This window comes from Mirounga angustirostris, unplaced genomic scaffold (genome assembly GCF_029215605.1).
Source record: "Mirounga angustirostris isolate CCGP_5_RB_7025 unplaced genomic scaffold, mMirAng1.0.hap1 SCAF_14, whole genome shotgun sequence".
Taxonomy (NCBI): domain Eukaryota; kingdom Metazoa; phylum Chordata; class Mammalia; order Carnivora; family Phocidae; genus Mirounga; species Mirounga angustirostris.
Window position 1 is genome coordinate 62,563,754 of NW_026991722.1, and position 15,547 is coordinate 62,579,300.

Here is a 15,547-nt window from a genome sequence, read left to right on the forward strand (position 1 = left end):
ATCCTTTATAAATGAGATGCTTTCACCTGATTTTTCCTTAAACTGGCTTAGAAATTTTAGCAATGGTTATGGTTAGTAATGGTTATGATTTTGTGCTACTACAATTTGATTCTAAGACCTTGCAATCCATTACCTTATAAAAGTCTTATTTTCCTTGATGTTTTATTCTAAAATTACATTCTTTTAACCAACTTCTTTAATGAAATTAGTGTGCAATATAATATTTCTCTTCTTTTCCAGTTTTGCTGAGATATAACTGACATAAAACATCGTGTAGATTTAAGGTATACAATGTGTTGATTTGATATACTTATATAATGCAAAATTATGACCAGTGTGGTGTAGCTAACACCTCCATCGTGTCACATCATTACTATTTCTTTTTTGTGGGGAGCTACTTCTATTTCTTCAAGAGTGAGACATGCATGACTGATGGATTCAGTGTTATACTGACAAACTCCCAGGCCCAAAGTCACCTTTCATACATCTCTGGATCAAAATGTAATGTTAAAATATAGGGACTATCCCTCAATGTGATAACATATTTTCTTATTTGAAAATTATTTCTATTAGCCTTTTGTGGCACAAATGTATGAACATTCTTAGGGTATGCACGACGAATATAATGCAGGAGCTACGTGATAAAAATAAGTGTGCAAGCATATGTTTTGCCTTTATGAACTGTAGTGGAGAGACCTTCTGCTAACATCTTTCTTGATGAAACTATTTTGTAACTTTCTGAAGGAAGCTGTTGGGACAACAACTCTCATGGGTGTGGAGGTCAGATAGAAAGGAAATGGGAAGAGCTCAGGGCACTGGGTCTTGATTGTCAGTTCTAAAGCACCACTACTTGAGACGTTTATGACTTTAACCGGGTGTAAACCACAGGAGTGTATAATGGGAAAAAGAATTCTACACAAATAGGCAATGAATCAGGTAACATAACAGCCTTTTTCCTGTCTCTCATTTCTGTGATGGTTTTCCTTAGGAAAAATCTACCATTGTTTAATTTTTTTTCCTGCTCTATTGTAAATACTTGCAACTAATTCTCTTGTCATTTTTTTTTTTAAATAAAATAACCAGGATTTTGAGAGGATATCCTTTTAAAAGCAATTGATTGCTTCAGAGTCGAGAAGGAAAAATATTAAAAGTACGAACGAAAAAAAATTTCTGGAATCACTGAATTGACAGAACTATTTTGTCACTTGGTATTGAAGTTGCTTATTCTGAGCAATGTGTATCTACTGCTCTGGCAACTGTTAAAATAAACAAAGCTCCTGGAGGCAATAAAGAGCATTTAGAATGTACTTAGTTGAAATGGAGATTCTAAACATTTAAAGCATTGTCTCCCAGGCCATTAATAGTGAGATGTTGTTTGGCCTTGCTAAAGGGTATGAAGGAAGTAGATCACATCTGGCTAAAAATTCAGCTCCGAGAGCACTTACCTTTAATAACATAATCTAAAATTATTGCCTTCAACTATTATGGAAGGGCAAATTAAAATGTGCATAAACTTCTCCATGATCATATGGTAATGATGGGGGAAATTATTATACAGGCGGCCCTGACTTAATGATGATTCGACTTAACAATTTTTGGAGGGTAGTGAAAGCAATATGCATTCAATAGGAACCTTTTATTTTGAATTTGGTATTTGGATCTTTTCCTGGGCTAGCGACCTGCGGTGCAGTGTTCTCCCATGATGCTGGGCAGCAGCAGCTGCTCCCAGTCCATCCTGTGGGCAGAGGGTCAGTAGCCAACACTTACATTCTTACCATTCTGTATCCATACAGCCCTTGTGTTTGTCACTTTCAGTACTGAAGTCAGTCAGTTACATGAACTATTCAACACGTGGTTATACAATCCGCTTTGTGTCAGATGATCTGCTCAACTGTAGCATCCTGCACGAGTTTAAGGTAGGCTTGGCTGAGCTATGATATTCAACAGGTTAGGTGTATTCAATGCATTTTCAGCTTATGATATTTTCAACATACTTTGGTTTTACTGGGACATAACCCCATTGTAAGTCAAGGAAGATCTGTACACAAACTATAACCAAGTATTTTTATAAATGTTACACGGCCATCTTAACAACTTCATACCTGCAAGACATTTTTCCCCTTTCTATTTTGATAAACTAAATTGTCAAAGTCAAATCATTTCCTTCTTGGAGAATTTTGCCAAAACTGCTTACCAGCTTTCATCTTTAGAAAATGAAGCTTGTTAATGAGGAGAGTTCAATTGTTTACATTTCAAATGATGCTATTAATGTTTATGAAGCACTCCATTTGATAACTTGTTGACTCACAGTTTGTAATTGTGAGCTCTCTAGGCCTGGCAAGGTCTTTCTTTTGGGAAATTCCTGTCAACTGTTGTCATCCCTTTGGGGAGGTTCCACATAATTCTGGGTGGTTAAAACCAGGTAAGATAGTGAAAACTACAGTGCATTCTTCACCAAATCAGAGAATCTTTCTCCTTTGCACACCTTGGTTTGCAATTCAAAAAATTGTTCTGTCAGCAGTCAAATTTTTGAGGCAGAGGGCGGAGGTCCAGGTGACCTGACAGTCTATGAGAGCTGTGTGGTATCCGGGAACGCCGTGCAGCCAGAATACAAGAGCTCCTTATGAAGAGTAATAAATGTGCTCCTGAACAAAGGCAACAGCATGTTTGGCAAAGGAGCTGTTCCTATTTGCCTTCTAAGGCTTTTCTAGCTCGAATGTGTTCTATTGACAAGTTCAAAGGCATATTTTGCCCTTGATGAGGATAACTCACTTAGAAATGTCATTCAGAGTCCCCACAAGTGTGGGGGAGCTCCTGAGTCGCAACTTTACACATAAAAAGTAAAGCAGGGAATTAAGCCGTTGGGCTGCTGTCATCAGTCAATAATTTCAGACAAAATAAATGAAGTTGGATTTTTACAAGTGACTTGATTTTTTTTTAAGTTTGTGTATCTATTGCTGCATACAAATTACCTAAGTATTTAGCAGCTCAAAGCAGCACACTGTCTGAGTTTCTGGGAGTCAGGAAGCCAGGGGTGGCTCGGGTGGACACCTCTGGCGCAGGCTGTCTCACAGGGCTGTAGCCGAGGGGGTGGTGAGGACACAGCCTCCGGAGGAGCTGCTTCCAGGCGAACTCATGTGGCTGTTGGCTGGTGAGGGCTGGCTACTGGCTGGAGACTTCAGCTCTTGCCATATGCCTCTCCCTGGGACAGCTCGCAACCCGGCAGCTGGCTTCCCTCACAGTGAGCAAGGGAGAGGCAGATGGGCACCCAGGATAGAAGCCACCACGCCGGATCGTGATACTTTCACAGTTTCTATTCGCTGGAAGTGAGCCATTAGTTCAAGCCCCTATTCAAGAGCAGGGGATGACATCCTGGCATGACAGCCGGGAGGTGGAGATTACTGGGGACCATTTGGAGGCTGCCTATCACCCTGGGTTGTCCCTGTCCTCTCCTTAAGGTCTTTGGACTTTGCTATAAATAATGATAACTGAAGGCTGTGATGTGGGAAACCCAGAGCGGGCTCCGTTCTCCCCCCTCCAAAGTTAATCTTTGAGAATTTCCTCAGTAAACACGTTTCCACCATGCATAATATGAAACCTTACAGAATGAGGTTATAAAACCGAAAGAGCAAGATACATACAAGAGCATTTGCCATCCTGTGGAGGGCAGGCTCCGGCTCACTGAACCCCTGACGGTTAACTAGGGACAGGATGGACAGGTGAGGACATGTTGTCATGCTGGGGCCATGATGCTTCCTAATGATAGTGCAGCCTCGGGAACTGGACTCCCAGGCTCAAACCACTGCCTTGTTCCTTAGCTGCGCTTCCTGCTTTTTCTTGTGTAGAAAGAGAGTAATAACAGTCTCTGTAAAAGGAAGATAGTAACAGTATGAGTTAATGTACATGAAGTGTACCCATCAGGGCTTGACACAGAACAAGCACATTGTTGTAAGCTATTACTGAGATAAATTAACAGCAGATGGGTCTCTGAGAATGCTCTTTAAAGTGCTACGATCATACAAGTGGGTTCTATCTTAGTTTTTACCCAGAAATACTCAGAATTAGGTAACTTTGCTGCACCATCCTCATTTTAAGGTTGAAAAAAACACCCGAAGGCTAAAAAGAAAGAAATATTCCAGTTGATTAGATGTTTATGTTTGTTTATTGTTGTTGAAATGTCAGCTGTGGTGTTTTTATGTGACCAGGCACGCTGTGCACCTTAATACCCTGATTTCCTTCCCAGATGCCCTCACGTCGTTTTCATTCCATTTCATTCATTTATTCACTGTTCCTTCCTGGCGTGGGCATGAGCACCTCCTGCCGGGGGCCATGGCGATAGCAGAGATGGTCACAGGCATCGAAACAGAGGCCTGTGACACTGAATGACAAGTGCTCTGGAAGAGGCACCAGGGAGTGAAATGCATCTGTTTGGGGAGGTTGTGGACATGGACCATGCCATGACCCAGAAAAGGAAACTTGTAAGCCATGTAGCAGTATGCCTGATGGAGGAAGGATGGGAAGGTGTTGCAGTCGGAGAGAGTGGTGTTGGCATGATCTAGAGGCAGGAAGCCGCAAAGCATATGGAAGATGCTGGCTGTTCAGTTGGGCAGTGGTGCAGAACGCAGGGAATGCATTGGTGGGGCATGGAGCTGCAGGTGGGCACAGGAGCCCCGGCTTGCAGCCTTCGACCAAGGCTGACAGCCGGCACTCAGTTGACACCTCAAAGTGACAGCCAGTGCCTTCAGATCTTTTGCAAGTCCACAGGATCTGGCCCCATCCAGGACTCTGCTGGCACCCCCACCTCTGCTGCCAACAGGTGGGGTTGTCTGGGGCAGGTCACACAGGTCAGGCCTTCTTTTCCAAGTCCCTGCCCGGCACCATCTCCCACAGAGACTCTGTCAACTGGCTCACCTACCTCACCTGTTGGCCCACATCTCACTTTCTCCTTGACAATGGTTTACCTTCAGTGCTCCTACTGAATGCTGTAGTCAGTCCTCCCCCCTCAGTGCCCCCTGCTCCCCCTTTCCCTGCTGACTTCCTGTTCACATAGTGCTTGTCTTCCAGCGTTCCTTGTGATTGACCTCTCATTATGTTTGTTGTTTATCGTACATCCCCCTACCAAAATGTAAGTTTCCTGAGGTAGAAAAGGATCTTTGTGGGTCCCAGCACATAGTACATGCTCAGAAAATATTTGTCGACTGAATGAATCCCCAAATATCTTTGAATTATTTTTAAGGAGCTTCCACTATGGTTGAGAAATAAGAAGCAGAAGTAAAAAAAAAAAATCTACAAAGTTCCAACATATGTTTTTATTCTTTTACATTGTCTTAATTATATGTTTTCCTGTCAGCCCCATCAATAGTGTGAAAGTTTCTTTCCATCTCCGGTCTTTCATAAAGGAGGTTAGGAATGTCCATGATGGTAAAAAAGTTACAAATATGTGCACGGTTCCTTTGGAATGAAAAAGCACTGTTTGTGGCTTCCCTTTTTCCCTAAGACACCACGCCTCACTTTGCTCTACTGTGTCTCTGACTGCTGGCTTCTAGAGTAAACCATCCGAAGCAAAGGCTGGGGGCTGGCCTTTGCCATGCTTCTGTTCAAATCCTTCCTCAAGTCCAGCACTTCTTGATCTGGTCTCCCTGTATGGATACCATGTCTCTTGCCCTCTCTTTTTCTCTCCTACCGGCTTTCCTTCCAACATTTTTCCACCTGTGTCATCATTAAACAGATTTCCTCGTGCTGCAGACTCATACTCAGTCCTTCTGATCTTTAGTTTTTCTTTAGTCATCCAATAAATTTATTTTTTATTGCTATAATGTGCTCATTTTCTTTCCGCATGGAACACTGCCCGCTTTCTTCTCCCTGAATAATAATGAGCACGCTTATGATAAATGCTCATGTTTTTGAGGGCTTCCTGTATACAAGATGCTGAGCCATAGGTATTATTATATATCATTCTATTTATTCCTCATGAGGCTATGTGTTAGAGACAGTTATCAAGTCTGCTTCACAGATGGCGAAATGGGAACCTGGAGAGGGAAGGCACGCCCTTCGAGCAAGTCTCTGGAGTTCTAGCTCTGAGATAAGCGATGCAGAAGAAGGAGCATGGGGTCGGGAGCCTGGCAGACCCGAGGTTAATTCTAACTCGGTCAAATCCTAGTTGGGAGATTCAGGTGAATGATTGAGTCTTTCTGAGCCTGAGCATTCTTACTTATAAAATGATGATTAAATGAGATAATTTGTGTAAAGCCCTGCCATGGAGCATTGAGCAAATCTGCTTCTTCTATTTTCTTTCTCTTCTGTCTCCTCTCTTCCATGGCCAGGCTTACCTGAACATTCCAAACCCTCACCAATCCCATTGCCCTCTATATTTCTGTAACAATTTTAATTTCTCCAGCTTAATTTATGACTTATTCATGCACTGACTTCATTCAGGTGTTATATGGATGTTGCCTTCTTGGTTAGATTTTAAGAGCAGGGACCATGCATTTTCATTCTGCATTTCTCATGATGCTCACCATAGTGATAAACACAGAATAAATGCTCAGTCTTTTCTTCCTAATTGACATATCTACTTAGGTCACCATTTGATCCAGTGGTCCCTGACGCAGTAACCCACACAGGCCTGTGCACCCTGGTTCCAGCAGCCTGCCATTATTAATGACGTTCTCCCTCTCTTCTCTCTTCCCAACTGCAGCGTGTGCGTTCCGGTACAATGGGCTCTCCTTTGTCTACCTCATCTACCTCTTGCTCATCCCTTTGTTCTCAGAACCAACAAAAACAACGATGCAAGGTAAGAGATGTTTGCTGTTCCCTACCATGCTCTGAATGAATTTTGCTGGGCTGTTCGGTTTGTCTTTATCTGATGGAAGTGATGCTGTCTGTGCATCATGCTGGTCCATCTAGGAGCAGGCATCAGGCATGTGGATGGCTGCAAGTTGAGTAGTGTGGAGCTTGTTGGTGACACATTTTTGTCACTTACACAGCTATCCTCCCATACAAGTTCCCGAGTAGGTCTTTATTGGTAGGCTTGCATGTATCTGGAACATTTTGGCTAGTTAAGACGAATTCAATGTATTTTCAACAAAATAAGGCAGAGGGTGGAGCAACATTGGCACATGCGTTGCATATTGGGTTGCTGGGGAGAATGTGGCAGGAGGTGGGAAGGAGGCAGAGCATCATCTTACATTTCCAAGCCACGTAGCAGGAGAACTGGGTAAGACCGGGTCCCAGTCATGACTTGTTTATACATCAGCCGAGATCTCTTACATATGCCTCAATTGAGTACTGAAAGAGAGTAATCTGAGTCTGAGGGATAGTTTCTCAAGCATGTCACTGCAAAATTGTAGATCCATCTCCCATTGTTCTGCAAGAATCTGCAGGCATAGAAAAGAATGTGACTGTTTCTTCTAAGGCTCTAATTAGGAAGCATGGTCTGGCTTATAAATTTATATATTTGAAGTTCTTCCACAAGGATAAACATTAAACCACACCAAATCAATTTAATAGTTTAGCTTTCCAAACAGTACCATCCGCAACAAGGACTGTGCCCAGTGTCTTAGGTAAGTGTGACGGCTGTATATTAAGCTGGAAAAAAAAAAGAAAAAGGAAGTTGTGTTTGACCCCACCGACAGAGTGGCATGGGAAAGGCCATTGGTTGTCCTCAACTCATGGTGGTGACTGTTCAGGAAAAGAAGTGAAGACGGTATACGCAGAACACATCACGGCTCTGCTTTTCCCATTCTCCCCCTTAGCTATTGCATCTATGTGTATTATGTTTCCTCATCTGAATAGTTAGGACTGCAGATGCTATGATGACTTCCCTGCCTGAGGAAGACCTTAAGTGACAGCTCTTCTAAGTCACTGAAATCCTTAACACATAAAGAAGAGCCGGAGGAAAGTGAATGTGTACAAATCCTCCTCAAACCTCAAAATGCCAGTTCACGTGACCACACCCAGTCTAGCCTCATTCAGACGGTTCAACATTAACAAAGACATTGAAACAGACTGGTTTGGGGCCTCAGAGCCGAGATTATAACGTATAGGCAAGCTGTATTTCATGGCTTGGATCATAAAATATCATACACATTCAGGAGAAAGTGCTTTAAAAATGAGTAGCTGTATAGATTCAATTCAATTCTCTCTTCCTTTTATATCAGGGTGTCTGCTTATTATTTTATGTGGAAGTCAGGTAATGGGGTTTTGCCCTTCAGACATAGGGGACAGCACCTGGCTTTGTGTTCTTCTCGGCTAACCAGCCCTGCTTTCCGTCGGGCTGCCTCAGTCCCTGCAGGAGTTGGTGTGCAACTGTGTCCAAAGTGTGGGACAATCAGCCCATTGTGTATACCCGGGTGCACCAGGGACCGATGTCAGGAAGCTCAGAGGTGAAACATGAAATCAAAAGCAAACAGCAGCTCTTCTCTATGCAAAGAAATATCCTGAGTTAACAAAATGTGACCAGGTCAGTGCACAAACAAAGCACAATGAGCACCCATACGCGTCTGCTGGTGCTGCTTCTAATGCTGGAGAGGGAAGCACGGGGCCCGAAAGGGAAACCCACAGGCATCTTTCCAGTTAGTATTATGGAAGCAGTGTCGTGATTACTTTCCTCTTTCCTGCATTTCAGTGCCAAGCAGCGGGACTGATATTCAACAGAACCTCATTTATTTATTTATTTGCTTGTTTATGGAAACACAGAGGGTCTCTAGGAGAGGATGTTCCACACTTTTTTTTCCTGAACATGCAGGGCTCGCAGTCCAGGCATTTCTAAAATCTGTGTTTTGAGATATCCCATGCTGGGCACTTCTGGCTGCGCACAGTCCAGGACATCGAAGGTGACGTGGCATGGACACAAGCAACGATGGGTCTGGAAGAGTGACCGTGGTGTGGCTTTTCTGGAAGACTCGGGCTCACACATACTCAGACCTTCAAGTTCATGTTCACACACATTTCTCCTGATTCAGTAAGAAAGTACATTGTCAGACTGAAAGAACTGTCAGCAACCTCCATACCACCTGCTCGCAGACAGTCTGCCTGAAACCACGAGTGAATTCGGACTGCCTCTGGAGCCAACGGTGTTTGTGCACATTGGCGGGACCATGAAATGACGTAGACCCCCCTGGGCTGGAAGTGTGGTGCAGACCTGTAAAAGTTACTCCGTGCCCTTCTGCCCTGCATTTGGTCTGTTGGATTTATTTTTTTCTCGTGGGATTATTTTTCTTCTAAGTGTATCCATAGAGGGCCCAGCATGTGGAGAATTTCCCAGTCGTAACTCGGAGAGTGTTCCTGTGGCTTCGTTCCTGGGATAGTTCTTTTTTTTTTTTTTTAATTCTATTTATTTATTTGTCAGAGAGAGAGAGAGCACAAGCAGGGAGAGTGGCAGGCAGAGGGAGAAACAGGATTCCCACTGAGCAGGGAGCCCAATGCAGGGCTCGATCCCAGGACCCTGGGATCATGACCTGAGCTGAAGGCAGTCACTTAACTGACTGAGCCATTCAGGCGCCCCATTCCTGGGATAGTTCTGAATGTAAATCCCACTCTCTCCATTGTTGTTGTTTAAGACAGGGATGTTGCAAATGACATTACAGATAAAGGGCTGATATCTAAGATCTATAAATAGCTTCTCAGACTCAACACTGAAAATACTAATAACCCAGTCAAAAATTGGGCAGAAGACATGAACAGACACTTCTCCAAAGAAGACATCCAAATGGCCAACAGACACATGAAAAAATACTCAACATCACTAGCCATCAGGGAAATCAAAATCAAAATCACAATGAGATACCACCTTACACCAGTTAGAATGGCAAAAATTATCAAAACAGGAAACAACAAATGTTGGCGAGGATGTGGAGAAAGGGGAACCCTCTTACACCGTTGGTGGGAATGCAAGCTGGTGCAGCCACTCTGGAAAACAGTATGGAGTTTCCTCAAGACGTTAAAAATAGAGCCACCCTATGACCCAGCAATTGCATTACTAGGTATTTACCCCAAAGATACGATGTAGTGAAAAGAAGGGGCACATGCACCCCAATGTTCATAGCAGCAACGACCACAATAGCTAAACTGTGGAAAAAGCCCAGATGCCCTTCAACAGATGAATGGATAAAGAAGATGTGGTTCATATGCACAATGGAATATTACTCAGCCATCAGAAAGGATGAATACCCACCATTTGCATCGACATGGATGGAACTGGAGTTGATTATGTTAAGTGAAGTAAGTCAAGCAGAGAAAGACAATTGTCATATGGTTTCACTCATATGTGGAACATAAGCAATAGCACAGAGGACCATAGGGGAAGAGAGGGAAATCCAAAGGGGGAGAAATCAGAGAGGGAGATGAAACTTGAGAGGCGATGGACCCCAGGAAACAAACTGAGGGTTTCAGAAGGGAGGAGGTGGTGGGGGGAGGAGGTAACAGTGTGATGGGTATTGAGGAGGGCACGTGCTGTGATGAGCACTGGGTGTTATACTTAACTAATGAATCATTGAACACATCAACTAATAATGTGCTATACAGTGGCTAACTGAACATTAAAAAAAAAAAGACAAGGATGTCTACTTATTTTGATCTCAGTTGCACTCCGCAGCACCCAGAACATGGGAGTGTTATGGAGGTGCTCCCCATGCCTGTGACTTAGCGAAGATTTGCTGTGAGGCTGGAAATGACAGCGTCCTAGAGCAGGGAAGATCAGGGGCAGTTAGCAGCCATATGCTGAGATGGTGTCAAGTTAAAAAGAAAAGGAATCAGAGTAAGGATGGTGGCTTGGCAGCTTACTCGTGGGCCTCATGTGAACCACTGAGACTAGAGTCAGAGGAGCTTCTAGGAGTCACCGAACATGTTCCGACAACCAGTGGTGGAGGCCTTTCCACAACGCATGTGCTGTCTCTTCACAGTCACTGATGGACCTGGGACTCCCTGTCTCCCTGGGAGGGCTTAGGCGGTTCTTTCTTGGGTAGACCTGAAGTCCGCCCAGCTGCACAAGGACACCCAAGCCGTAGTATCCAACCCAGAGCAACAAAGAAAGAATTAACAGAGGCTGGAGGATTATAGTCATTAGAAGATTACATAATTAGATTATAGTAATATGGTGATGGGATTGGCTTCAGCTACATCATTTTGTGGGTCTTTTATAAATTTAGGATTTGGGAATTCTCATTTTTTTCTGTTAAAGATCTTCAAATCATGGAACACTACATCAAAAACTAATGATGTAATGCATGGTGATTAACGTAACATAATAATGGAAAAAAAAAAGTGTAATTACCTTAGTAGGATTGTATCAGTTGGGGCCCCACCAGAAACCACAAGCCACTCTAGGTACTTTTGAAAGGAAACGTGAGGGAGGGGGTGGGTTACCAGAGATGGTGGAAGGGCCAGAAAGTCAAAAGGAAGGTTGGGGGACCTAGGTCTCAGCAGAGCAGGGAGGAATGGGGGAAGAAAGGGGGTCACGAGTAGGACTCGGAAACTAGAACCACAGGTGGTGGTCGGGGAACCGATCTGTGCAGACAGGCCATGACTAGCACTCTTCCTGTTAGTCATGTGCATCAAATGAGACCGTTTCATGTTCACTGTCAGTAAACTACCTATAGCTTTTCAAATGTGAGGGGGGTGGTGGAGGGGATTGTCTTTCCCTTCATTCTGTCCCCTGGAGGCACTTCCCCCTGTCGGAATCTCTTCTAAGCTCCCGTGTGCGGGAAGCTGAGGTGGAAATTTGGAATCCCCTCTGAGGACTGAGGCACCATTCCTCAGCCCTCAGAAGGCCTTGTCTGTAACAGTGCACAGTGGGATTTCTCCCTGTGAATTGGTGGCTGAAGGGGGACTGACCCCCCCACACACAAACACACACACACACACACGTGCATGTGCACATACACACAGGTGTGCACACTCAGCCCATGGAGGGCACACACCTTTGATCTGCCCCGGGTCAGTGTGCAATTAGTTCCCTCAACAGACCCTCACCTCTCTTCTTGCCTTTTGAATTTCCTGGGCAAGTCATATTTCGGGGCAGCATGTCCCCTGAGCTCACCGGTGTCTCTTGGAAGCCACTCTCCCCGGGCTTGGAAATCTTTGTACAGTATCTAATTCTCTCGGCTTCTTCAATATTCTCTTTCATATCCTCCATGGGGCAGGGAACCACAGTTTGAAAACAAACATCCATTGCTATGGTGTTCACTGAAAAGTGAGGGAGGCTTGGTGCCTCAGCTTTTTAGGGTTGCACCTGAAACTGAGCCATAGTCCTATTTTATTTTTATTTATTTCTTTTTATTATTATTTTTTAAGATTTTATTTATTTATTTGACAGAGAGACACAGCGAGAGAGGGAACACAAGCAGGGGGAGTGGGAGAGGGAGAAGCAGGCTTCCTGCAGAACAGGGAGCCTGAAGCGGGGCTCGATCACAGGACCCTGGGACCATGACCTGAGCCGAAGGCAGACGCTTAATGACTGAGCCACCCAGGCGCCCCCCAGAGTCCCATTTTAATACATTTATATAGAGAGTCTCTTTCTCTTCTAATATGTAAACTTCAAGATGGGAAAGATTTTGCTGTTTTGTTTACTACTATATTTCAGGGACACAGAAACAATGTCTGGTGTATAGTAGGCAGTCAGTAAATATTTATGGGATGATGAATGAATAAATGAATGAATTTATTCTCAGAGCCTCGCATTTTAGAAGCATTTATAAACACAGCTATGCTTACCTCAATATCCATAATAGCAAACATCATAGAACAGTTTATTGCATATAACTGTCCTTTGGAGACAGAAGCTTAGGGTAGAATGGGCCTTGGGACCTTGCTATTTTAGATTTAATTGGGATCAGATGATCATGAGAAATTTAATAAATCAAGATGTTTTATTCTTTTACTTAAAATTATAGGCATTTTCTTTAAGCATATAATATCGTGGGAAGGGAAATAAATCTTTTTCTGCTGTTTACTTAATAGTGTGCTTTGCATTCAGATTGAGACTGCACTCCATTAAAGATGAACTAATATATAATTAGCTGCAGGTGGCCCAAACATTCGAAGTTGAGGAGCTGTTAAGTTCTTTAGCCAGACACGGGTTCCCCATACCTTATGGCATATGGAGTACACCACATCAGTCAATATGGTGGAAGAGTTGTATTTTGTTTGGATGGAATATAAGTAATAAAACGTACGAGATATGGAAGACCATGCTACATGCTCAGTATATATTGGCTAATAATAATATTATTTTGAAGAACAACATCATTACTTTGAACATCAGAGTGAGCAAGATTTAGATATCTCAGTCTCATGTGTATGACCATCGCCAATATTTATCTCAGGACTTTTCCTAGTGCTCTCTAAATATTCAGCTAAGAATTATGTGATTTCCAGGGTTTCTTGCTAACTAACATTTAAGTCAAGTAACCTGTTAATAGAGAGCCAATAGCTCTACCTACTAAGTACATATTATTATTTGGATGCATGAACTAATTTAATTCTCACAATGACCTTTTGAGGGAGCTGCTACTATTATTAAAAACTGTTAACAAAAAATCCTCGCAGTCAGAAACTGAATTCCAGGTGGGTTGAGAACAAGCCCCAGGACACACAGGTGCCATGGGGGTGGCTGAGCACTCTTAGCTACTGTCTTGTTCTGACTCATACCCAGGACAGAACAAGGTCCTCTGGAGATTTGCGAGGGACAAGGGAAACCTAGTCGCTTAATGAATACTTGATGGCTGATAGATTACCAGGCCCCGGGTACAATGGTCTGGAGAAATAGTTTGAGTATATTTAAAGGAGATATTTTAATTTGCATTGGTGACATACATGTTACGTTATAAAGAAAATACATCTTATTAAGTGTGACTTATTAAGTGTGACTGGTTATTTCCTTCAATAACTATTAATTGAAAGACTACACTTCACACAACACTGTGTTTGGATTTGTGGAGGATAAAAAAGGAGAAGAAAACAGGGTTCTTCACTGGAGTAGCCTCCCAAACACTGAATATTATATATCTCATCGAATGAGAAACCTCTTGCAAAGAGGTCATCTTTGGAAGCCATATACTTATTCAGTGATGCTGTCATTTCTCTAAACTGATCTCACATTACTTCCTTGCAGTTGCTTAGAGAGTTTGCCTTGAGTAGGCTCAATGGTCGCAAGCCATTGTCCTTTTAAGGTGGGCCTGATATGCACAACACTGGGTGTCAAGTTCAATGGGAAAAAAAACTGATGATGAAATTATGTCAATTTTAGGGGGAAAAAAAGATAAAACCCAGAGTATTTAGTATAGACAAAGTATCTGAAGGTCACTCCTCATTATAAATGAGGTTTAAAGTTTCTTTGAATGAGAATACCATCTTTGATACACACAAATGACAAATACACATGGAGCATCTTTCCATAATGGGTATATGTAGATGTAAGGATATATTACCTCTAGGATGTCATTATGAAATGAGATACCCAGATGAGAAGGCAGAATCCTGAAGGAAGCAGGGATTAACTAGATTTGCTCTGGAATCTTGACTATAATAGGTAGTGCCTGCTTGACCCAGACCAGAGAATCAGATGTAATATCTGGAGATGTGCCTGAACAGAAGATGTTGGTAATAATAAAAGTAGCCAACTTTTATGTCATAGGTACTGTTCTAAGCACTCCTTATATACTAACTCATTTAATTAGAAGATAGAAAAATGATTTATTGAAAGTGCAGAACCTCCATTCTGGGGTGAAAAAAAACACATTTATTGTGAACTGGATTATAAATCCACTTAACAAACTAGGAATACCACATACTAAAGTACTGGTATGACTCCTCTTTATTAAGGCCTTGGTGGGAAAGCTACATTAGTGAGACTTAGTCACATTTTGGCCAGTCTAGATTCCTGTTCTCCTTTGCCATCCCACTTCACCGAGGCTTTCCATGTGTCCACAGGAGTCCTTCCCCATAAAGCTGGGATAGACTGCTTCCTTTCATGTACCTGACCGTAAATCCTTAGGTTTTGACTCTGTAAATGTTCAGGGTCCAGAGCGTTTTTCAGTTGGTTCCAACAGGAAATTTTACATCTTTTCATATACTCTTGATAAATAGTAGTTCTAATATTAGACACGTACATCTAGCTACAGCATGAAATTTGTTATTTGCTAGAAATTGCTTCCATCTGCTTGCTTGGTCCTGCTAGCAAGTTATCTTTGGTAATGTGTTCTCTTACAGGCTGGCAGATAAAAGGGTCTTATCTTACTAGTACTGTTCAACTGGTACAGTCACTTACTTATTGGGGGCTACTTGAATAAGAATTCTCCAAATTACAGGACAACAGCACTCCCTGGGCAATATTAACCATTGACCTACAGGAAGAATAGCTTAGAAGCATCATCATCTCATCAGTTCACATGTGAAATGTTTACATCGCACACACACACACACACACACACTAAGGCAAATGGAGATAATTGTTGTCTAAGGTGTGTAATTATTTCTAACGACAAAGTTGTCTTCTTGTCTCTCTTTCCGAGAGCCTTCTTTGCAAATGTTAGGCCAAGTTTGGGCAACC

The 15,547-nt window shown here is 42.7% G+C and overlaps 1 protein-coding gene across 3 annotated transcripts in view; it reads left to right on the forward strand.

Moving 5' to 3' along the window:
• Positions 1–15,547, forward strand: part of PIEZO2 (piezo type mechanosensitive ion channel component 2) — a 503,601-nt gene that overhangs the window by 79,127 nt on the left and 408,927 nt on the right. For all 3 annotated transcript variants that reach the window (XM_064578003.1, XM_064578004.1, XM_064578002.1), the window contains exon 2: positions 6,698–6,793. In XM_064578003.1, coding sequence (XP_064434073.1) covers positions 6,698–6,793 — 96 coding nt within the window. The remainder of the gene's footprint in view (positions 1–6,697; positions 6,794–15,547) is intronic.